Raw genomic sequence first — 22,098 nt, forward strand, 5'->3', positions numbered from 1 at the left:
TCCTAAAATTCCCATTTTTTTCCTCATTTTTTCCCTAAAATTCCCATTTTTTGTCCTCCTAAAAAAATCTCATTTTTTCCCCCTAAAAATCTCATTTCCCCCCCATTTTTCCAACTAAAATTCCCATTTTTTTCCTTCATTTTTCCCCAAAACTCCCTTTTCTTTTCTCCCAAAAAATCTGGTTTCTTCTTCCATTTTCCCCCTAAAAACTCCATTTTTCCCCCTAAAAATTCCCATTTTTGCTCCTAAAATTCCCATTTTTTGCCTCATTTTCCCCTAAAAACCCCTTTATTTCCTCCTAAAAAAATTCTGATTTTTTCTTCCATTTTCCACCTAAAAATCCCATTTTTCCCCCATTTTTGCCCCTAAAATTCCATTTTTGCTCCTAAAATTCTCATTTTTTCCTCATTTTTCCTAAAATTCCCATTTTTTGTCCACCTAAAAAAATCCCATTTTTCCCCCTAAAAATCCCATTTTCCCCCCATTTTTCCTCCTAAAAATCTCATTTTTTCACCATTTTTCCTCCTAAAAATTTCATTTTTTCACCATTTTTTCACCGTTTTTCGCCCTAAAATCGTCATTTTTTCACCGTTTTTCACCGGATTTTTTCCCATTTTCCCCATTTTTTGGATTTTTTTACCTCCCCAGTGAGCAGGTGGATGATTTCAAAGGCGTGTTTGACAATCCTCACAGTCATCAGCTTCTTCCCATTATTCCCCCTAAAATTCCATTTTTGCTCCTAAAATCCTCATTTTCCCCCCTAAAAATCCCTTTACTTCCTCCTAAAAAAAATCTGATTTTCCCCCTAAAATCCCCATTTTTTCTCCTGAAAACCCCATTTTTCCCCCTAAAGTTCCCATTTTTTTCCTCATTTTTCCCTAAAATTCCCATTTATTGCCCACCTAAAAAAAATCACATTTTCCCCCCATTTTTCCCCCTAAAAATCCCATTTCCCCGATTTTTCCCCAAAAATCCCTTTCTTTTCTCCCAAAAAAAATCTCCTTTTTCCCCCCATTTTTCCCCTAAAAATCCCATTTTTCTTCCATTTTTCCCCCTAAAAATCTCATTTTCCCCCCCATTTTTTCCCCTAAAAATGTCATTTTGTCACCTAAAATCGTTATTTTTTTCACCATTTTTTCCCCTAAAAACCCATTTTTTCACCGTTTTTCACGGGGTTTTTTGCTGTTTTCATCATTTTTGAATTTCCTCACCTCCCCAGTGAGCAGGTGGATGATTTCAAAGGCGTGTTTGACAATCCTCACCCTCATCAGCTTCTTCCCATTATTCCCCCTCAAATTCCCATTTTTGCTCCTAAAATTCCCATTTTTTCCTCCTTTTTCCCTAAAATTCCCATTTTTGCTCCTAAAATTCTCATTTTTTCCTAAAATTCCCATTTTTTCTCCTCCTAAAAAAAATCTCATTTTCCCCCCTAAAAACCCCATTTTCCCCCCTAAAAACCCCATTTTCCCCTCTAAAAAATCTCATTTTTTCACCATTTTTTCCCCTAAAATCGTCATTTTTTCACCTAAAATCATCATTTTTTCACCGTTTTTCACGGAATTTTTTGCCCAAATCCCCAAATTTTTTGGATTTTTTACCTCCCCAGTGAGCAGGTGGATGATTTCAAAGGCGTGTTTGACAATCCTCACAGTCATCAGCTTCTTCCCATTATTCCCCCTCAAATTGCCATTTTTCCCCCTAAAATTCCCATTTTTTTCCTCATTTTCCCCTCTAAAACTCCCTTTATTTCGTCCTAAAAAATCTGGTTTCTTCTTCCATTTTTCCCCCTAAAAACTCCATTTTTCCTCCTAAAATTCCCATTTTTCCTCCTAAAATTCCCATTTTTTGCCTCATTTTCCCCTAAAAACCCCTTTATTTCCTCCTAAAAAAATTCTGATTTTTTCTTCCATTTTTCTCCTAAAAATCCCATTTTTCCCCCTAAAAGCTCCATTTTTCCCCTAAAAATGTCATTTTTGCTCCTAAAATTCCCATTTTTTACTCATTTTTCCCCAAAACTCCCTTTTCTTTTCTCCCAAAAAAAAAATCTCCTTTTTCCTCCATTTTTCCCCCTAAAATTCCCATTTTTGCTCCATTTTTCCTGGGATTTTTTCCCCATTTCCCTCCAATTTTTCCTCCTAAAATTCCCATTTTCCCCAGGATTTTACCCCCTAAAATTCCCATTTTTGCTCCTAAATTTCCCATTCTTCTTCCATTTCTCCCCCTAAAATTCCCATTTCCCTTCTAAAATCCCCATTTTTTCTCCATTTTCCCTGGGATTTTCCCCCTATTTTTTCCCCATTTCCCTCCAATTTTTCCTCCTAAAAATCCAATTTTTCCTCCTAAAAATCTCATTTTTCCCCCTAAAATTCCCATTTTTTCCTCATGTTTTCCCCAGAAATTGCGTATTTTTCCCTCATTTTTCCCTAAAAATCCTTTTCTTTTCTCCCAAAAAAACCTGACTTTTTCCCCCATTTTTACCCCTAAAAACTCCATTTTTCCCCCTAAAAATCTCATTTTTTCACCTAAAATTCCCATTTTTTCCCTCTAAAATCCCCATTTTTCCTAAAAATCCCTTTATTTCCTCCTAAGAAAATCTGACTTTTTCCTTCATTTTTCTCCCCTAAAATCCCCATTTTTTCACCTAAAAATGTCATTTTCCCCCCTAAAATCCCCATTTTTTTCCTCATTTTTCCCCCTAAAATTCCCATTTTTTGTCCACCTAAAAAAACCACATTTTTCCCCCTTAAAATCCCATTTTTCTTCCATTTTTCCCTCTAAAAATCCCATTTTTTCACCTAAAATCCCCATTTTTTCACCGTTTTTCACCGAATTTTTTTCTTTTTTTTCCCATTTTCCCCATTTTTTGAATTTCCTCACCTCCCCAGTGAGCAGGTGGATGATTTCAAAGGCATGTTTGACAATCCTCACAGTCATCAGCTTTTTTGCCGTTGTTCCTGCCGTGCATCATCATGGAGTTGGTCAGGCGCTCCACGATCGGGCACTGCGCCTTGCGGAAACGCTTGGCGGCGTAACGGCCGGCGGAGTGAGGCAGGTACTTGGCGTATTTCTCCTTCACTGCGATGTAATCCTGGAAATACCAAAAATTTGGAATTTTAGGGTCAGTTTTGGGGTTAAAAGCCTAAAAAATTGCGAAATTTTAGCTCAAATTGGGTGAAAATCCCATTAAAATTGGAATTTTTGTCATTGAGTTAAAGCGGAGTCAAGGAGCTCTGGGGGAATTTCTCCTTTACTGCCATGGAATCCTGAAAATCCCAAAATTTGGGGAGTTTTGAGGTCACTTTTGGGGTCAAAACCCTGAAAAACTGCAAAATTTTAGCTCAAATCCCACAAAAATCGAAATGTTTTTCATTGAGTTAAAGTGAATTGAAGGAGCTCTTGGGCGTATTTCTCCTTCACAGCAATGTAATCCTGGAAATACCAAAAATTCCAGAGTTTTGCGGTCAGTTTTGGGGTTAAAACCCAAAAAAATCCCGAAATTTTAGCTCAAATTCCATGAAAATCCCATTAAAATTCAAATATTTGTCATTGAGTTAATGTGGAGTGAGGCAGGTACTTGGCGTATTTCTGCTTCATTGAGATGTAATCCTGGAATTCACAAAAATTTGGGAATTTTGGGGTCAAAACCCAAAAAAATCCTGAAATTCTGGCTCAAATCAGGTGAAAATCCCATAAAAATCCCATACAAATTGGAATTTTTGTCATTGAGTTAAAGTGGAGTGAAGGAGTTCTTGGGGAATTTCTCCTTCATTGAGATGTAATCCTGGAAATTCCAAAATTTGGGAATTTTGGGGTCACTTTTGGGGTCAAAAGCCTGAAAAATCCCAAAATTTTTGCTCAAATTCAGTGAAAATTCCCATTATTTTCTATGGCATTAATGCGGAGTGAGGGAGGTACTTGGCGTATTTCTCCTTCACCGCAATGTAATCCTGGAAATTCCAAAATTTGGGAATTTTGGGGTCAGTTTTGGGGTCAAAACCCAAAAAAATCCCGGATTTCTGGCTCAAATCCATAAAAATCCCAGTAAAATTGGAATTTTTGTCATTGAGCTAAAGCGGAGTGAAGGAGCTCTTGCGGAATTTCTCCTTCATTGTGATGTAACCTAAAAAAACTGGGAATTTCAGAAAATTTGGGGTCACTTTTGGGGTCAAAACCCAAAAAAATCCCCAAATTTTTGCGCAAATTGGGTCAAAATTCCGATTATTTCCTATGGTGTTAATGTGGAGTACTTGGTGTATTTCTCCTTCACTGCGATGTAATCCTGGAAATCCCAAAAATTCCAGAGTTTTGGGGTCAGTTTTGGGGTCAAAACCCTGAAAAATCCCGGATTTCTGGCTCAAATCCCATAAAAATCCCATTAAAATTGGAATTTTTGTCATTGAGTTAATGCGGAGTGAAGGAGCTCTGGGGGCATTTCTCCTTTACTGCCATGGAATCCTGAAAATCCCAAAATTTGGGGAGTTTTGAGGTCACTTTTGGGGTCAAAACCCTGAAAAACTGCAAATTTTAGCTCAAATCCCACAAAAATCGAAATGTTTTTCATTGAGTTAAAGCGAATTGAAGGAGCTCTTGGGCGTATTTCTCCTTCACAGCAATGTAATCCTGGAAATACCAAAAATTCCAAATTTTGGGGTCAGTTTTGGGGTCAAAAGCCAAAAAAATCCCGAAATTTTAGCTCAAATTCCATGAAAATCCCATTAAAATTCCAATATGTTTCATTGAGTTAAAGCGGAGTGAAGGAGCTTTGTGAATTTCTCCTTCACTGTAACAGAACCCTAAAAAAATTGGAATTTCAGAAAATTTGGGGTCAGTTTTAGGGTCAAAACCCAAAAAATCGTGAATTTCTGGCTCAATTTGGGTCAAAATTCCGATTATTTTGATCGCATTAAGGCAGAGTTAAGGAGCCCTTGGGGAATTTCTCCTTCACCGCGATGTAATCCTGCAAATACCAAAATTTGGGGTCAGTTTTGGGGTCAAAACCCAAAAAATCCTGAAATTCTGGCTCAAATCGCGTAAAAATCCCATAAAGATCCCATAAAAATTGGAATTTTTGTCATTGAGTTAAAGCGGAGTGAAGGAGCTGTTGGGGAACTTTTCCTTTACTGTGATGGAATCCTGGAAATTCCAAAAATTCCAGAGTTTTGGGGTCAGTTTTGGGGTCAAAACCCAAAAAAATCCCCAAATTTTTGCTCAATTTGGGTCAAAATTCCCATTATTTCCTATGGTGCTAAGGTGGAGTCAAGGAGTTCTTGGGGAACTTCTCCTTCATTGTGAGGTAATCCTGGAAATTCCAAAATTTGGGGAATTTTGAGATTGGTTTTGGTGCTCCTGAATCCCAAATTTGGGGAATTTTGGGGTCAGTTTTGGGGTCAAAACCCAAAAAAATCCCGAAATTTTAGCTCAAATCCCATAAAAATCCCATTAAAATTGAAATTTTTGTCATTGAGTTAAAGCGGAGTGAGGGAGGTACTTGGCGTATTTCTCCTTCACAGCGATGTAATCCTGGAAATTCCAAAAATTTGGGAATTTTGGGGTCAGTTTTGGGGTTAAAAGCCTGAAAAATCACGAAATTTTAGCTCAAATTGGGTGAAAATCCCATGAAAATTGGAATTTTCGTCATTGAGTTAAAGCGGAGTTAAGGAGTTCTTTGTGTATTTCTCCTTCACAGCGATGTAATCTGGAATTCACAAAAATTTGGGAATTTTAGGGTCAGGTTTGGGTTAAAAGCCTCAAAAATCCTGAAATTTTCGTTAAAATTGGGTGAAAATTCCGATTATTTCCTATGGCGTTAATGTGGAGTGAGGCAGGTACTTGGCGTATTTCTCCTTCACTGCGATGTAATCCTGGAATTCACAAAAATTGGGAATTTTAGAGTCAGTTTTGGGGTCAAAACCCAAAAAAATCCCGGATTTCTGGCTCAAATCGCGTGAAAATCCCACAAAAATTCGAATTTTTGTCATTGAGCTAAAGCGGAGTCAAGGAGTTCTTGGGGAATTTTTCCTTTACTGCCATGGAATCCTGAAAATCCCAAAATTTGGGGAGTTTTGGGGTCAAAAGCCTCAAAAATCCCGGATTTCTGGGTCAAATTGCGTAAAAATCCCATTAAAATTGGAATTTTTGTCATTGAGTTAAAGCGGAGTGAGGCAGGTACTTGGCGTATTTCTCCTTCACTGCGATGTAATCCTGGAATTCACAAAAATTTGGGAAATTTTAGGGGTCAGTTTTGGGGTTAAAAGCCTGAAAAATTTGCGAATTTCTGGCTCAAATTGGGTAAAAATCCCATAAAAATTGAAATATTTGCCATTGAGTTAATGTGGAGTGAGGCAGGTATCTTGGCGTATTTCTCCTTCACAGCGATGTAATCCTGGAAATACCAAAAATTCCAAATTTTGGGGTCAGTTTTGGGGTCAAAAGCCTCAAAAATCCCAAAATTTTAGCTCAAATTGGGTAAAAATCCCATGAAAATTGGAATTTTTGTCATTGAGTTAAAGCGGAGTTAAGGAGCTGCTGGGGAATTTTTCCTTCACAGTGATGTAATCCTGGAATTCCCAAAAATTCCAGAGTTTTGGGGTCACTTTTGGGGTTAAAAGCCTAAAAAATTGCGAATTTCTGGCTCAAATTGGGGTGAAAATCCCATAAAAATTGAAATATTTGTCATTGATTTTAATTGGAGTCAAGGAGCTTTTGGTGAATTTTTCCTTGACTGTGATTCCAAATTTTGGGGGAATTTTGGGCTTGGTTTTGGTGCTCCTGAATCCCAAATTTGGGGAGTTTTGGGGTCAGTTTTGGGGTCAAAACCCAAAAAAATCGCAAAATTTTTGCTCAAATTGGGTCAAAATTCCCATTATTTCCCATGGCATTAAGGTGGAGTCAAGGAGCTCTTGGTGAATTTTTCCTTGACTGTGATTCCAAATTTTTGGGGAATTTGGGATTGGTTTTGGTGCTCCTGAATCCCAAATCCCAAAAATGTTGGGGTCAGTTTTGGGGTCAAAACCCTGAAAAATCCCAAATTTCTGGCTCAAATCCCATAAAAATTCAAATATTTTTCATTGATTTAAAGTGGAGTCAAGGAGTTCTTGGGGAATTTTTCCTTGACTGTGATTCCAAATTTTGGGGGAATTTTGGGCTTGGTTTTGGTGCTCCTGAATCCCAAATTTCCTGGAATTTTGGGGTCAAAACCCTGAAAAATCCCAGAAATTTTCGCTCAAATTGGGTGAAAATTCCGATTATTTCCCATTGCATTAAGGTGGAGTCAAGGAGCTCTTGGTGAATTTTTCCTTGACTGTGATTCCAAATTTTTGGGGAATTTTGGGATTGGTTTTGGTGCTCCTGAATCCCAAATCTGGGGAATTTTGGGGTCAGTTTTGGGGTCAAAACCCAAAAAAAATCGCAAAATTTTCTCTCAAATTAGGTCAAAATCCCATAAAAATTCAAATATTTTTATTGATTTTAAGTGGAGTCAAGGAGCTCTTGGGAATTTTTCCTTCATTGTGATGGAATCCTGAAAATTCCAAAAACTCCGAAGTTTTGGGATCAAAACCCTGAAAAAACCCAAATTTCTGGCTTAAATCCCATAAAAATTCAAATATTTTTCATTGAGTTCAAGTGGAGTCAAGGAGTTCTTGGGGAATTTTTCCTTGACTGTGATTCCAAATTTTGGGGAATGTTGGGCTTGGTTTTGGTGCTCCTGAATCCCAAATTTGAGGAATTTTGGGGTCAGTTTTGGGGTCAAAACCCTCAAAAATCCCAAAATTTTTGCTCAAATTGGGTCAAAAACCCATAAAATTCAAATATTTTTATTGATTTAAAGTGGAATGAAAGAGCTCTTTGGAAATTTTTCTTTTACTGTGATTCCAAATTTTTTGGGGAATGTTGGGCTTGGTTTTGGTGCTCCTGAATCCCAAATTTGGGAATTTTGGGGTCAAAACCCTAAAAAAACCCAAAAATTTTCGCTCAAATTGGGTAAAAAATCCCATAAAAATTCAAATATTTTTCATTGATTTAAAGTGGAGTCAAGGAGCTCTTGGGGAATTTTTCCTTCATTGTGATGGAATCCTGAAAATTCCAAAAATTCCAAAGTTTTGGGATCAAAACCCTGAAAAAACCCAAATTTCTGGCTTAAATCCCATAAAAATTCAAATATTTTTCATTGATTTTACGTGGAGTTAAGGAGTTCTTGGGGAATTTTTCCTTGACTGTGATTCCAAATTTTTGGGGGAATTTTGGGCTTGGTTTTGGTGCTCCTGAATCCCAAATTTCCTGGAATTTTGGGGTCAAAACCCTGAAAAATCCCAACATTTTCTCTCAAATTGGGTCAAAATTCTGATTATTTATGATCGCATTAAGGTGGGTTTAAGGAGCTCTTGGTGAATTTTTCCTTGACTGTGATTCCAAATTTTTGGGGAATGTTGGGCTTGGTTTTGGTGCTCCTGAATCCCAAATTTCCTGGAATTTTGGGGTCAAAACCCTGAAAAATCCCAAAATTTTCGCTCAAATTGGGTCAAAATCCCATAAAAATTCAAATATTTTTATTGATTTAAAGTGGAATGAAAGAGCTCTTTGGAAATTTTTCTTTTACTGTGATTCCAAAATTTTTTGGGAATGTTGGGCTTGGTTTTGGTGCTCCTGAATCCCAAATTTGGGGAATTTTGGGGTCAGTTTTGGGGTCAAAACCCTCAAAAATCCCAAAATTTTTGCTCAAATTGGGGTGAGAATCCCGATTATTTCCTATGGCATTAAAGTGGAGTCAAGAAGCTCTTGGGGAATTTTTCCTTGACTGTGATTACAAATTTTTGGGGAATTTTGGGCTAGGTTTTGGTGCTCCTGAATCCCAAATTCCAAAAATTTTGGGAATTTTGGGGTCACTTTTGGGTCAAAACCTGAAAAATCCCAAAATTTTAGCTCAAATCCCATAAAAATTCAAATATTTTTCATTGATTTTAAGTGGAGTCAAGGAGTTCTTGGGGAATTTTTCCTTGACTGTGATTCCAAATTTTTGGGGAATGTTGGGCTTGGTTTTGGTGCTCCTGAATCCCAAATTTCCTGGAATTTTGGGGTCAAAACCTGAAAAATCCCAAAATTTTTGCTCAAATTGGGTCAAAAACCCATAAAAATTCAAATATTTTTATTGATTTAAAGTGGAATGAAAGAGCTCTTTGGGAATTTTTCTTTTACTGTGATTCCAAAATTTTTGGGGAATGTTGGGCTTGGTTTTGGTGCTCCTGAATCCCAAATTTGGGGAATTTTTTGGGAATTTTGGGATCCCCCACCTGCAGGGAGATGTCGTTGATCTGGACGTCGTCCGTGCTCCATTTCCCGAACAATTTGATGTCCGGGGTCTCCGTCACCGCTGGAGCCGTCTCCCAGTCCGTCATTCTGGGGGAAAAAACGGGAAAAATGGGAAAAATTGTGGGGAAAAGGGAGGGGAAATGGGGGGGAAAGGGGAAAAAATGGGGGGGGGGGAAGTGGGAAAAAATGGGGGAAAAAGTGGGGATAAAGGGGGTGAAAAGAGGGGAAAAATGTGGGGGAAAAGTGGAAAAAAATGGGGGGAAAATGGGGAAAAAAAGAGAAAGAAAAGTGGGGAAAAATGCAGAAAAATGGGGAAAAAAGAAGGGGGAAAAAGTGGGAAAAATGATGGGGAAAAGGGGGGGAATGTGGGGGTAGAGTGGCAAAAATGGGGGAAAAGTGGGAAAAAATGGGGGAAAAGAGGGGAAAAATGTAGGGGGAAAGTGGGAAAAATGGGGGAAAAGTGGGAAAAATGGGGGGAAATGTGTGGGAAAAGTGGGGGAAAAGTGGAAAAATATGGGGAAAAGGGGAGGGAAATGTGGGGAAAAGTGTGGGAAAAGTGGGAAAAATGTGGGGGAAAGTGGGGGAAAAGAGGCGAAAAAGTGGGGAAAATGGGGGAAAATAGGAAAGAAAAGTGAGGAAAAATACAGAAAATGGGGAAAAAAGTGAGAAAAAGTGAGGGAAAAAATGGGAGGAGAAAGTGGGGAAAAGGAAGGAAAAGAAAAAGTGGGGAAATGTTGGGATCCCAGTTTTCCATCGGGAACCTCCTTTTCCAGCTCCACATCTTAATTTTTCTCACTCTGGATCCCTTTTTTCCTCTCAAGATTCTCTTTTCCTAATATTATTTCCATTTTTCCCACTCTAAATCCTTTTTTTCCTTCTCTGAACAATTTTTCCCCATTCTGGATCCTTTATTTCCGATTCCCTCCTCCCCCCTAAATCCCATTTCCCCACTATTTCCCCTCATTTCCAATTCTTATTCCCCCTTTTTCCCCTCAACCTTTTCCCAATCCTCCTTTTCCCTCCCTAAACCCCCCAATCCCAATAATCCCAACCCAATCTTTTAATTTAAAACCAAATTTAAAAAACCGAGACCGCCGCTTCCCTCCCCCCCTTCCCCTCATGGCCGCTGCCCTCCCCCACCGCTCCCATCTCCATTTTTCCCCTTTTTCCGGCTCTCACCGCCCAAATTCCCACCCCGCCACCTTCCCCATCCCTATTTTCCCCTCACAAATCCCATTTTTCCCCTCACAAATCCCATTTTTCCCAGAAAAATTCCCGTTTTTCCCCGCGCTCCCCCTCTCACATGGCGGCTCCTTCTCCTCCGACTCGGCAAAAAGAGCGCTACGGGGCTTCCCGGCCCCTTATATAGCGGGCAGGGGTTCACTTCCGGTGACGCATGCGCAGTTTTGCTGTACGGAAAACTACTTCCGTCTTCCCGCCCACCTCTCTATATTGCGCATGCGCTCTAGCGATGTTACGGACGCGGCCGCCATGTTTGTTACGGGCATTCGCCTCAGAGGCCGCCGGGGTTGGTTTTAAGGGGGTAAAAACACGCGTGGGGGGCAAATGGGCACTTTAGAGGGGTAAAAACACGAGCAGAAGTGACAAAGAGGTGACAAAAAGGTGACAAAGAGAGGACACAGAGGTCTGAGGGTGACACGCGGGGGGAAATGGCCGCTCACGCGTGGACGTGGAATGGGAGGACACTCATTATGCGAGGCCAAGGGGGGCTGACCAATCATGGCTCTCGGGGTGTGTGACGTCAGGAGTTGCTAGGAAGATTTAGGCGGGACCACCCCCCTTGTGGAGTCACTTTGGGGGACCCCAAAATTGACCCCCCCAGACCCCTCCGCACCCAAAATCTCCCAAAATTCCTCTCAAAAATGCCAAAAAAATCCCCCCCAAATCCCCCAAAAATCTGCCCAGAAAACCACCCAAAAATTTAAAAAAATAAATTAAAAAAAAAGCAAAAAATGCCCTAAAATCAGCTAAAAATCCCCGAAAATATTCCAGGATTCCTCCCCAAATTTTCTAAACCCCCCCCCCCCAAAAATCCACACCAAAATTCCAGAAAATCAACAAAAGACCCCCAAAAATCAACCCAAAATCCTCCCAAAATTCCCCCTCAAAATAAGAAAATAATCCCCAAAAAAGTCCCCAAAATATCCTCCCAAAAATCCACCCTAAAATTCCCCCAAACAATTTTTAAAATCCCCCCCAAAAAATCTCAAAATAATCCCCAAAAAATCCCAAATTTCCCCCTCAAAACCCCAAAAAAATCCCTCTAAAAATTCCCAAAAATGCCCCCCCAAAAATCCCAAAGAAATTCCAAAAAAAAACCCCAAAACCCCCAAAATTTTCATCACTTTTATTTTTCAAAATTGGAAATTTTGGGGTTTTCTGGGGAGATTTTTTGGGTTTTAATGGGAATTTTAGGGGAATTTGGGGAGGGATTTGGGGGAATTTTAAGGGGGATTTTTGGAGTTTTTTGGGGTTTTTAATGGGATTTAAGGGGGATTTTTTGGGATGGATTTTGGGGGAATTTTGGGGTTTTTTATTGGGATTTTTTGGGGATTTCGAGGGGATTTTGGGGAATTTTTTGGGGGGGATTTTGAGGGGTTTTTATTGGGATTTTTTGGGGATTTTGAGGGGATTTTGGGGAATTTTTTGGGGGGGATTTTGAGGGGTTTTTTTGGGGATTTTTTTTTTAATTTTTAATGGAATTTTGGGGTGGATTTTTGGGCGAGATTTGGGGGATTTTGGGGGGTTTTAGGAGGGATTTTTGTGGGATTTTTTGGGTTTTTTTAATGGGATTTAAGGGGAATTTTGGCGATTTTTTTTAGGGTTTTAAATGGGATTTTGGGGGGGATTTTTAAGGGGATATTTGGGGATTTTGGGGTGGATTTTTGGGGTGATTTTCTGCATTTTCAGGCCCCCGTCGCCATCACCGTCCTGGGAGGTTCCTCAGATGCTCCCTGGGAAGGGAAAGTGACAAAGAATGGGGAAAAAAAGAGGAAAAAAGGGACAAAGGAGGTGCCAAAGGTGATTTTGGGGGTCCCTCACCTGCGTAGGTGTCACCGGGGAGGGGGGCGTAACCTGCAGGGAAGAAATGGGGCAAAAATGGGAAAAAATGAGGTAAAAATAGACAAAAAAGGGAGAGAAAAGTGGCAGAAAGGGAGGGAAAGTGAAAAAAGGAGAAAAAAGGGGCAAAAAAGCAACAGAAAGGGGGGAAAAGGGAGAAAAATGAGAAAAAAGGTGAGAAAAAGGGACAAAAATGGATAAAAAAGTGACCAAAATGATAAAAAAGGGACAAACAGTGAAAAAAATGGAGAAAAAAGGACAAAAAGCAACAAAAGGGACCAGAAAGGGGGGAAAGGAGAGGAAAATGGACAAAAAAATTGCAAAAAGGGACAGGAAATGACAGAAAAGTGACAAAAATTGATAGAAAAGGGAGAAAAAGCAACGAAAATGAAGAAGAATGGAGAGAAAAGTGGGAAAAAAGGACAAAAAATGAGGAAAAAGGGAGAAAAAAGGGGGGAAAGTGACAAAAAAGGGACAAAAGTAACGAAAAATGAAGAAGAATGGATGGGAAAAGGGGAAAAAAGGACAAAAAAATGAGGAAAAAGGGAGAAAAAAGGTGGGAAAAGTGACAAAAAAGGACAAAAATGAAGAAGGGACAGAAAAAGAGGGGAAAAGGAGAAAAAAAGGAGAAAAAGTGACCAAAAATGACCAAAAATGACCAAAAATGCCATTGGGTCTCTCACCTGTGTGGCTGCCACCAGAGAGGGGGGTGTAACCTGCAGGGAAAAAATGGGGTAAAAATGAGATTAAAATGAGAGAAAAGTGGACAAAAAGCAACAAAATGCAAGAAAAATGAGCTTAAAAGTGACAAAAAGTGGCAAAAATTGACAAAAAAAGACCACAACCAGCATCAAAGAGATAAAAGTGACATAAAAGTGACCAAAAAAAAGACCAAAACCAGCATAAAAGAGATAAATTGACATAAAGTGACAAAAAGTGATAAAAATTGACAAAAAATGTCAGAAAATGACCAAAACCAGCATAAAAGTGAGAAAAGTGACATAAAGTGACATAAAAGTGACAAAAAAGACCAAAACCAGCATAAAAGAGATAAAAGTGACATAAAAGTGACAAAAAGTGACAAAAATTGACAAAAAAAGACCAAAACCAGCATCAAAGAGATAAAAATGACATAAAATGACATAAAAGTGACATAAAAGTGACAAAAAAAGGACCAAAACCAGTATAAAAGTGACAAAAAGTGACAAAAATTGACCAAAAAATGACCAAAACCAGCATAAAAGTGATAAAAGTGACAAAAAGTGAAATAAAGTGAGAAAAATTGACAAAAAAACACCTAAACCAGCATAAAAATGACAAAAAGTGACATAAAAGTGACATAAAAGTGACAAAAAAAGACCAAAACCAGCATAAAAGAGATAAAAGTGACATAAAAGTGACAAAAATTGACAAAAATTAACGAAAAAATGACCAAAACCAGCATGAAAGTGATAAAAATGACCTAAAAGTGACAAAAAGTGACCAAAAAATGACCAAAACCAGGATAAGAGTGATAAAAATGACATTAAAGTGACATAAAAGTGACAAAAAGTGAAAAACCAGGGACAGAAAAGTGACAAAAATGGACAAAAAAGCAACAAAAAACAGCATAAAAGTGACAAAAAATGACATTAAAGTGACAAAAAGTGACATAAAAGTGACATAAAAGTGACATTAAAGTGACATTAAAGTGCCAGCTCGGTGTCCCCCCACTGTCACCTGTCCTGAGGTAGCGGCAGAGGCCGAAGGTGAAGAGGAGGAGCCCCAGGAGCAGCGCCAGCGCCGCCAGCGCCACCATGAGGGACAACCTTGGGGACAATCCTGGAGCTGCGGGGACGAAAATTGTTAAAAAAATTAAAAATTCACCCCCAAAAATTAAAAAAAAAAAAAAAATTCCCCATAAAGTTTTAAAAAATTTTAAAAATACGTCCAAAATCTTCAAAAAATCCACCCAAGATTAAAGGAAAAACCTCCAAAATTTGTTTAATTCCCACAAAGTTTAAAGAAATCCACCCAAACTAAAAATTAAAAAAAAAATCACCCTCATAAATTTTAATAAATTCCCCCCAATAATTAAAAAAATCCACCCAAAATTCAAAGAAATCCAACCGAAAATTCCAAGAAATCCACCCAGAAATTTAAAAAAATCCACCCAAAATTAAAAGAAACTCACCAACATTTTTTTTAATTGAAATTAACCCTATAAAAATTCCCAAAAAATTCCCCTAAAAATCCCCAAAACCTCCAAAATCCCAAAATTAAAAAGAAACCTAAAAAAACCCAGAACAAAACCAAAAAATCCTCAAATAATTGTAAAGAATGCACCCAAAATGAAAATAAAATCCAAATAAACCCTAAAAAAAATTCCCAAAAATCCCAAAACCTCAAAACTAAAGAAAATCCCAAATAATCCCAGAAGACAAACCCAAAAATCCTCAAAAAATTGAAAATAAATTGTAAAAAACGCACCCAAAATTAAAAAAAAAAATCGAAATAAACCCTCAAAAAATTCCCAAAAAATTCTAAAAAATTTTTTAAAAATCCCAAAAGCCCCTAAAACCTGAAAATAACCCAAAATTACCCCAAAAGCCCCCAAAATGTCCTCACCCCACGTGACCCTGAGGGGCTCCTCCAGGCTGGGGTGCAGCGCCAGGCACTCGAAAGTGTCCCCGGATGCCCCCGGTGGCACCTGGATCGTCACCTGCGCCCGGAAGGTTCCGTCCCCCACCGGCAGCGCCTGGGTTTGGTCCAAAGCGTCCCCGACGGCGTCACCGACGATGTCCCCGACGGCGTCACCGACGATGTCCCCAACGTTGTCCCCAATGATGTCCCCGTTGCGGAGCCACTTCAGGGTGATCTCGGCGGGGGAGAAGCCCCAGGCGTGACAGACCAGGGCCAGCGCGGGGCCTGAGCGCTCAGGGACGATCTGCAGCTGTGGCGGCGCTGGGGGGACATTTGGGGACACTAAGGGACATTGTGGAGGTGGCTTTGTGTCACCAAAATGGTGAAAAACAGGCTCAAAATGGCTCCAAAATGGTGAAAAATGGGCTCAAAATGGCCGCCAATGTCCTGAGGGGTCACCAAATGTCCTCCTCAAAATGGCCGCCAATGGGCTCCAAAATGGCCGCCAGTGTCATCAAAATGGCCGCCAGTGGGCCCAAATGTGCCCCAAAATGGGCCCCAAAATGGCCACCAATGTGTCCCAAAATGGACTCAAATGTATCCCCAAAATTGTCCCCAAAATGGTGAAAAAATGGCCACCAATGTCCTGAGGAGGTCACCAAATGTCCTCCTCAAAATGGCCGCCAATGGGCTCCAAAATGGCCACCAGTGTCACCAAAATGGGTCCAAAAGGGCTCCAAATGTGACCCAAGAGTGTCTCCAAAAGTATCTCAAAATGGCTGCCAATGTGCCTCAAAATGGGACCAAAATCTGCACAAAATGGCCCCAAAATGGCTCCAAATGTGCCTCAAAATGTGTCCCCAATGATGTCCCCGTTGCGGAGCCACTTCAGGGTGATCTCGGCGGGGGAGAAGCCCCAGGCGTGACAGACCAGGGCCAGCGCGGGGCCCGAGCGCTCGGGGACGATCTGCAGCTGTGGCGGCGCTGGGGGGACATTTGGGGACACTAAGGGACATTGTGGAGGTGGCTTTGAGTCACCAAAATGGCCCCAAAATGGTGAAAAATGGGCTCAAAATGGCCGCCAATGTCCTGAGGGGTCACCAAATGTCCTCCTCAAAATGGCCGCCAATGGGTTCCAAAATGGCCGCCAATGTGCCCCAAAATGGGCCCCAAAATGGCCACAAATGTGTCCCCAAAAGTGTCCCCAAATGTGTCCCCAAAATGGTGAAAAACGGGCTCAAAATGGCCGCCAATGTCCTGAGGGGGTCACCAAATGTCCTCCTCAAAATGGCCGCCAATGTGCTCCAAAATGGCCGCCAGTGTCATCAAAATGGCCGCCAATGGGATCCAAAATGGCTGCCAGTATCATCAAAATGGCCGCCAGTGGGCCCCAAAATGGCCACCAGTGGGCCCAAATGCGCCCCAAAATGGGCCCCAAAATGGCCACAAATGTGTCCCCAAATGTGTCCTCAAAATGGTGAAATATGGGCTCAAAATGGGCCCAAAATGGTGAAAAATGGGCTCAAAATGGCTGCCAATGTGCCTCAAAATGGCCGCCAGTGGGCCCAAATGTGCCACAAAATGGTGGAAAACGGGCTCAAAATGGCCGCCAATGTCCTGAGGGGTCACCAAATGTCCTCCTCAAAATGGCCGCCAGTGGGTCCCAAAATGGCCGCCAGTGGGCCCCAAAATGGCCGCCAGTGGGACCAAATTGGCCCCAAAATGGTGGAAAATGGTCTCAAAATGGCCGCCAATGTCCTGAGGGGTTCACCAAATGTCCTCCTCAAAATGGCCGCCAATGGGCTCCAAAATGGCCGCCACTGTCACCAAAATGGCCGCCAATGGGCTCCAAAATGGCCGCCAGTTTCACCAAAATGGCCGCCAGTTTCACCAAAATGGCCGCCAGTGGGATCCAAAATGGCGGCAAGTGTCATCAAAATGGCCGCCAGTGGGCCCCAAAATGGCCGCCAGTGTAAACAAAATGGCCGCCAGTGTCATCCTCAAAATGGCCGCCAGTGGGCCCCAAAATGGCCACCAGTGTCATCAAAATGGCCGCCAGTGGGCCCCAAAATGGCCGCCAATGGCCCCAAAATGGCCGCCAGTGTCATCAAAATGGCCGCCAATGTGCCCCAAAATGGCCGCCAGTGTCATCAAAATGGCCGCCAATGTGCCCCAAAATGGCCGCCAGTGTCATCAAAATGGCCGCCAATGTGCCCCAAAATGGCCGCCAATGGGCCCCAAAATGGCTGCCAGTGTCATCAAAATGGCCGCCAGTGTCATCAAAATGGCCGCCAGTGGCCCCAAATGGGCTCCAAAATGGTGGAAAATGGGCTCAAAATGGCTCCAAAATGGCCGCCAATGTCCTGAGGGGTCACCAAATGTCCTCCTCAAAATGGCCGCCAATGGGTTCCAAAATGGCCGCCACTGTCATCAAAATGGCCGCCAGTTTCACCAAAATGGCCGCCTGCGTCACCAAAATGGCCGCCAGTGGGCCCAAAATGGCCGCCAGTGGCCCCAAATGTGCCCCAAAATGGTGGAAAATGGGCTCAAAATGGCCCCAAATGGCAAAAAACAGGCTCAAAATGGCCGCCCACGTCTTGAGGGGTCACCAAATGTCCTCCTCAAAATGGCCGCCAATGGGCCCCAAAATGGCCGCCAGTGTCATCAAAATGGCCGCCAGTGGGCTCCAAAATGGCCGCCAGTGTCATCAAAATGGCCGCCAATGGGCCCCAAAATGGCTGCCAGTGTCATCAAAATGGCCACCAGTGTCATCAAAATGGCCGCCAGTGGCCCCAAATGGGCCCCAAAATGGTGGAAAATGGGCTCAAAATAGCCCCAAAATGGCCACCCATGTCCTGAGGGGTCACCAAATGTCCTCCTCAAAATGGCCGCCAACGGGCTCCAAAATGGCCGCCAACAGGCTCCAAAATGGCCGCCAATGTGACCAAAATGGCCGCCAGTGGGCCCAAATGTGCCCCAAAATGGTGGAAAATGGGCTCAAAATGGTGAAAAATGGCTCCAAAATGGTGAAAAAAGGCCCCAAAATGGCCGCCCATGTCCTGAGGGATCACCAAATGTCCTCTTCAAAATGGCCACCAATGGGCCCCAAAATGGCCGCCAGTGTCATCAAAATGGCCGCCAATGGGCCCCAAAATGGCCGCCAGTGGCCCCAAATGGGCCCCAAAATCGTGGGAAATGGGCTCAAAATGGCCGCCAATGTCCTGAGGGGGTCACCAAATGTCCTTCTCAAAATGGCCGCCAATGTACCCCAAAATGGGCCAGAATTGGTCCCAAGATGGCCTCAAATGTGTCCCCAAATGTGTCCCCAAATGGCCCCAAAATGGCAAAAAATGGTCCCAAAATGGCCCCAAATGTGTCCCTAAATGGTCTCAAATGTGTCCCCAAAAGTGTTCCCAAAATGGTCCCAAACTGGCCCTGAAATGGTCCCAAAATGGCTCCAAATTATCTCCCAAATGTCCCCAAAAATCCCCATTGTCCTTAATGTCCCAAATGTCCCCAAAAGTCCCCGATGTCCTTAATGCCCCAATGTTCTCAAGGTTCTCAGATGTCCCCAACACCCCTAATGTCCCCAAGGTCCCCAACGTCCCCAATGTCCCCAAAACCCCGAATGTCCCCAAAACCCCCCATGTCCCCAACACCCCCAATGTCCTCAGTGTCCTCAATGTCCCCAATGTGTCCCCAATGTTCTCAAGGTTCTCAGATGTCTCCAACGTCCCCGATGTCCCCAACATCCCCAATCCCCTCAATGTCCCCAATGTCCTCAACACCCTCAATGTCCCCAATGTCCCCAATGTCCTCAATGTCCCCAATATGTCCTCAATGTTCTCAATATCTCCAAATGTCCCCAATGTTCTCAAGATTCCCAGATGTCTCCAACGCCCCAATGTCCCCAACGCCCCCAACGTCCCCAATGTCCCCAAAACCCCCCATGTCCCCAATGTCCCCAACGTCCCCAATGTCCCCAAAACCCCCCATGTCCCCAATGTCCCCAACATCCCCAATGTCCCCAAAATCCCCCATGTCCCCAATGTCCCCAACACCCCCAATGTCCTCAGTGTCCTCAATGTCCCCAATGTGTCCCCAATGTTCTCAAGGTTCTCAGATGTCTCCAATGTCCCCAATGTCCCCGATGTCCCCAATGTCCCCAATGTCCCCAACATCCCCAATCCCCTCAATCCCCTCAATGTCCCCAATGTCTCCAACACCCCCAACATCCCCAATGTCCCCGATGTCCCCGATGTCCCCAACACCCCCGACGTCCCCGATGTCCCCGATGTCCCCTCACCTCTCAGCGGCGGCCACACCCTCCTGGGCAGCTCCTGGCAGAGCCGCCGGCGCTGGCGCAGCCGCTGTCCCCACCTGCTGTCCCCGTTCAGCACCTGCGCCAGCGCCTCCCCGAGTGCCCCCAAGGGTCCCCCCTCCTGGCAGGGGCCAGCGCGGGGTCCCCGAAGGTCCCCGCACACCAGGGGCATCTTGGACAGGGCCACCAGCACCTCCTGGGAGCCCTCGGTGGCCAGCAAGGAGCCATTGGTGGCCAGCGAGCACCACGAGGCCACCTGCAGCACAAACGGGGCTAAAAGGGACCAAAAAAATTGGATTTTGGGGTCGGTTTCTGTACATTTTTGGCGCAGTTTTTGTGGCTTTTCGGCGCGTTCCTGGAGGGGGGTTTGGGGGTTTTTTTAGGATTTTTTTATGGGATTTTTTGAGGTTTTATGGGATTTTTTGTGGATTTTATGGGATTTTTTCAGAGATTTTTTGTGGATTTTATGGGATTTTTTCTGGGATTCTTTGTGGATTTTTTGGGGGATTTTTTTTCTGGGATTTTTTTGTGGATTTTTTTGGATTTTATGGGATTTTTTTTCTGGGATTTTTGGTGAACTTTTTTGGGATTTTATGGGATTTTTTCAGGGATTTTTTGTGGATTTTTTTTGGGATTTTATGGGAATTTTTTTTCTGGGATTTTTGTGCATTTTTTGGGGATTTTATGGGATTTTTTCAGGGATTTTTTGTGGATTTTTTTGGGATTTTATGGGATTTTTTCTGGGATTTTTTCGGGATTTTTTCAGGATTATTTTGGATTTTTTTAGGGGTTTTGGGTGATTTTTTGTGATTTTGGGGGGATTTTTAAAGGATTTTTTTGGATTTTTTGGTGGTCTTTGGGAATTTTCGAGGGATTTTTCAGGAGGTTTTTTTGAGATTTTTTGGAGTTATTTGGATTTTTGAGATTTTTTGGGGATTTTTAAGATTTTTTCTGGGATTTTTTTCGGTTTTTTTTTTTTTTTTTTTTTTTTTTTTTTTGTCTTTTGGGATTTTTGGAGGATTTTTTGTGATTTTCTGGGGTGTTTTTTTAGGATTTTTTTTTGCCCTCCCCAAACTCTCCAAATTCCCGATTTTTCACCCCAAAATCCGCCCCCCACCCCCCCCCCATTTTTTAGCGCGGATCCCCCCCGACCCCCCCTCATCCCCAACTTCCCCTTTTCCCAAATTTTCCCAAATTTCCCCAAATTTTCCCCAATTTTTTTCCCGCCAAAACCCCACCGGGCGAAGTCCCCCACCTCAAACCTTTCCCAAATTCCCAATTTTTCACCCCAAAATCCGCCCAGATTTTTTAGGGCGGATCCCCCCGACTCCCCCCTCATTTTTAACTTCCCCTTTTTCCAAATTTCCTCAAATTTCCCCAAATTTCCCCAATTTTTCCCTTTTTTCCCCCCTCCAAATCCGCTTCCCACAAGGCGCAGCCCCTCCCAAACTTCCCCAAAATCCCAATTTTTCACCCCAAAATCCGCGCCCCTCCCCCCGAACTTTATAGGGCGGATCCCCCCTGACCCCCCCTCACTCCCAACTTCCCTTTTTCCCAAATTTCCCCAAATTTTCCGCTTTTTCCCCCAAATCCGCGCTCCTCACCCGCTCCGGGAGCGCCGAGCGCCGCCAGCAGCAGCGGCAGCGGCAGCATCGCGAACTGGGACGAACTGGGACGAACTGGGACCAACCGAGACCAACTGGGACCAACTGGGAGGGACTGGGAGGGACTGGGAGGGACTGGGAGGTGTTTTTGGGGACATTTGGGGGCGTTTTGGGGCAGCCAATGGGAGCGCGGGGAGGGCGCGCGTCATTTGTTGCCGGGTAGGGCTGGGCTGGGAGAGGACGCGAGAGGGACTTGGAGCGAACTGGGGTGGACTGGGAGGGACTGGGAGGGAACTGGGAGGGACTGGGGTGGACTGGGAGGGATTGGGAGGGACTGGGATGGAACTGGGACAAACTGGGAGGGATTGGGAGGGAACTGGGACAAACTGGGAGGGACTGGGAGGGACTGAGGGGGACTGGGAATGGATTGGGAGGGATTGGGACAAACTGGGAGGCAACTGGGAGGGAACTGGGAGGGAACTGGGACGAACTGGGAGTGAATTGGGAGGGAATTGGGGGGGACTGGGAGGGACTGGGAGGGAACTGGGACAAAGTGGGAGGGACTGGGAGGGACTGGGAGGGAACTGGGACCACTGGGAGTGAATTGGGAGGGACTGGGAGGGACTGGGAGGGACTGGGACAAACTGGGAGTGAATTGGGAGGGACTGGGACAAACTGGGAGGGAACTGGGAGGGACTGGGACAAACTGGGAGGGACTGGGAGGGACTGGGAGCCACCCCAGGAGCTGGGACTGAGACCAGGACCAGGACTGGGATAAAACCCGGACCGGGAATGCGATAAAAACCGGGACCAGGAGCAGGACTAAAACCAGGACCTGGATCAGGATCAGAACCTGGACAGGAACTTGGATCAGGACCAGGACCAGGATCAGAACTGGGATTGGAACCAAAATCAAAACTAAAACCCGGACCAGAACCACGACAGAACCAGGATCAGGATCAGAGCTGGGATTGGCACCAGGATCAGGACTAAAACCAGGACCAGAACGGGGACCACGATCAGGATCAGGACTAAAACCCGGACCAGAACTGGGACTAGGATCAGGATCAGGACTAAAACCCGGACCAGAACCAGGATCAGGACGAGGATCAGGACTAAAACCAGGACCAGGATCAGGACCGGAAACCTGGACAGGAACTTGGA

At 43.4% G+C, this 22,098-nt stretch overlaps 2 protein-coding genes across 2 annotated transcripts in view; both read right to left on the reverse strand.

Moving 5' to 3' along the window:
- RPS5 (ribosomal protein S5) overlaps positions 1-10,720 on the reverse strand; it is a 16,636-nt gene extending 5,916 nt beyond the window's left edge. Inside the window, exons 1-3 of the mRNA XM_077191066.1 lie at positions 10,610-10,720; positions 9,288-9,393; positions 2,906-3,088 (exon numbers count right to left, since the gene is read on the reverse strand). Coding sequence (XP_077047181.1) covers positions 2,906-3,088; positions 9,288-9,392 — 288 coding nt within the window. The 5' untranslated portion in view covers position 9,393; positions 10,610-10,720. The remainder of the gene's footprint in view (positions 1-2,905; positions 3,089-9,287; positions 9,394-10,609) is intronic.
- Positions 10,721-11,659: 939 nt separating this feature from the next.
- Positions 11,660-21,081, reverse strand: LOC143695862 (HLA class II histocompatibility antigen, DM beta chain-like). The gene is made up of 8 exons (XM_077191067.1): positions 20,935-21,081; positions 19,316-19,603; positions 15,859-15,993; positions 14,995-15,435; positions 14,107-14,214; positions 13,071-13,103; positions 12,370-12,402; positions 11,660-12,281 (listed from the first exon to the last, which is right to left on the reverse strand). Exons 1-8 carry the CDS (start codon positions 20,981-20,983, stop codon positions 12,271-12,273), a joined length of 1,098 nt encoding a protein of 365 aa, XP_077047182.1. The 5' UTR covers positions 20,984-21,081; the 3' UTR covers positions 11,660-12,270.
- Between the last annotated feature and the right edge of the window lie 1,017 nt (positions 21,082-22,098).

This window comes from Agelaius phoeniceus, chromosome 27 (genome assembly GCF_051311805.1).
Source record: "Agelaius phoeniceus isolate bAgePho1 chromosome 27, bAgePho1.hap1, whole genome shotgun sequence".
NCBI classification, from domain to species: Eukaryota; Metazoa; Chordata; class Aves; order Passeriformes; family Icteridae; genus Agelaius; species Agelaius phoeniceus.

Excerpts from the sequence above, each read along its gene's own strand:
- LOC143695862 (XM_077191067.1), bottom strand. The coding sequence starts at position 20,983 with ATGCTGCCGCTGCCGCTGCTGCTGGCGGCGCTCGGCGCTCCCGGAGCG. Across the intron at positions 15,436-15,858 it reads CATCATTGGGGACACATTTT|CCCATTTTTCACCATTTTGG; the intron begins GAGGCACATTTG and ends GGCCATTTTGAG. Across the intron at positions 14,215-14,994 it reads GCCCCTCAGGGTCACGTGGG|CTCCAGGATTGTCCCCAAGG; the intron begins GTGAGGACATTT and ends TCGTCCCCGCAG.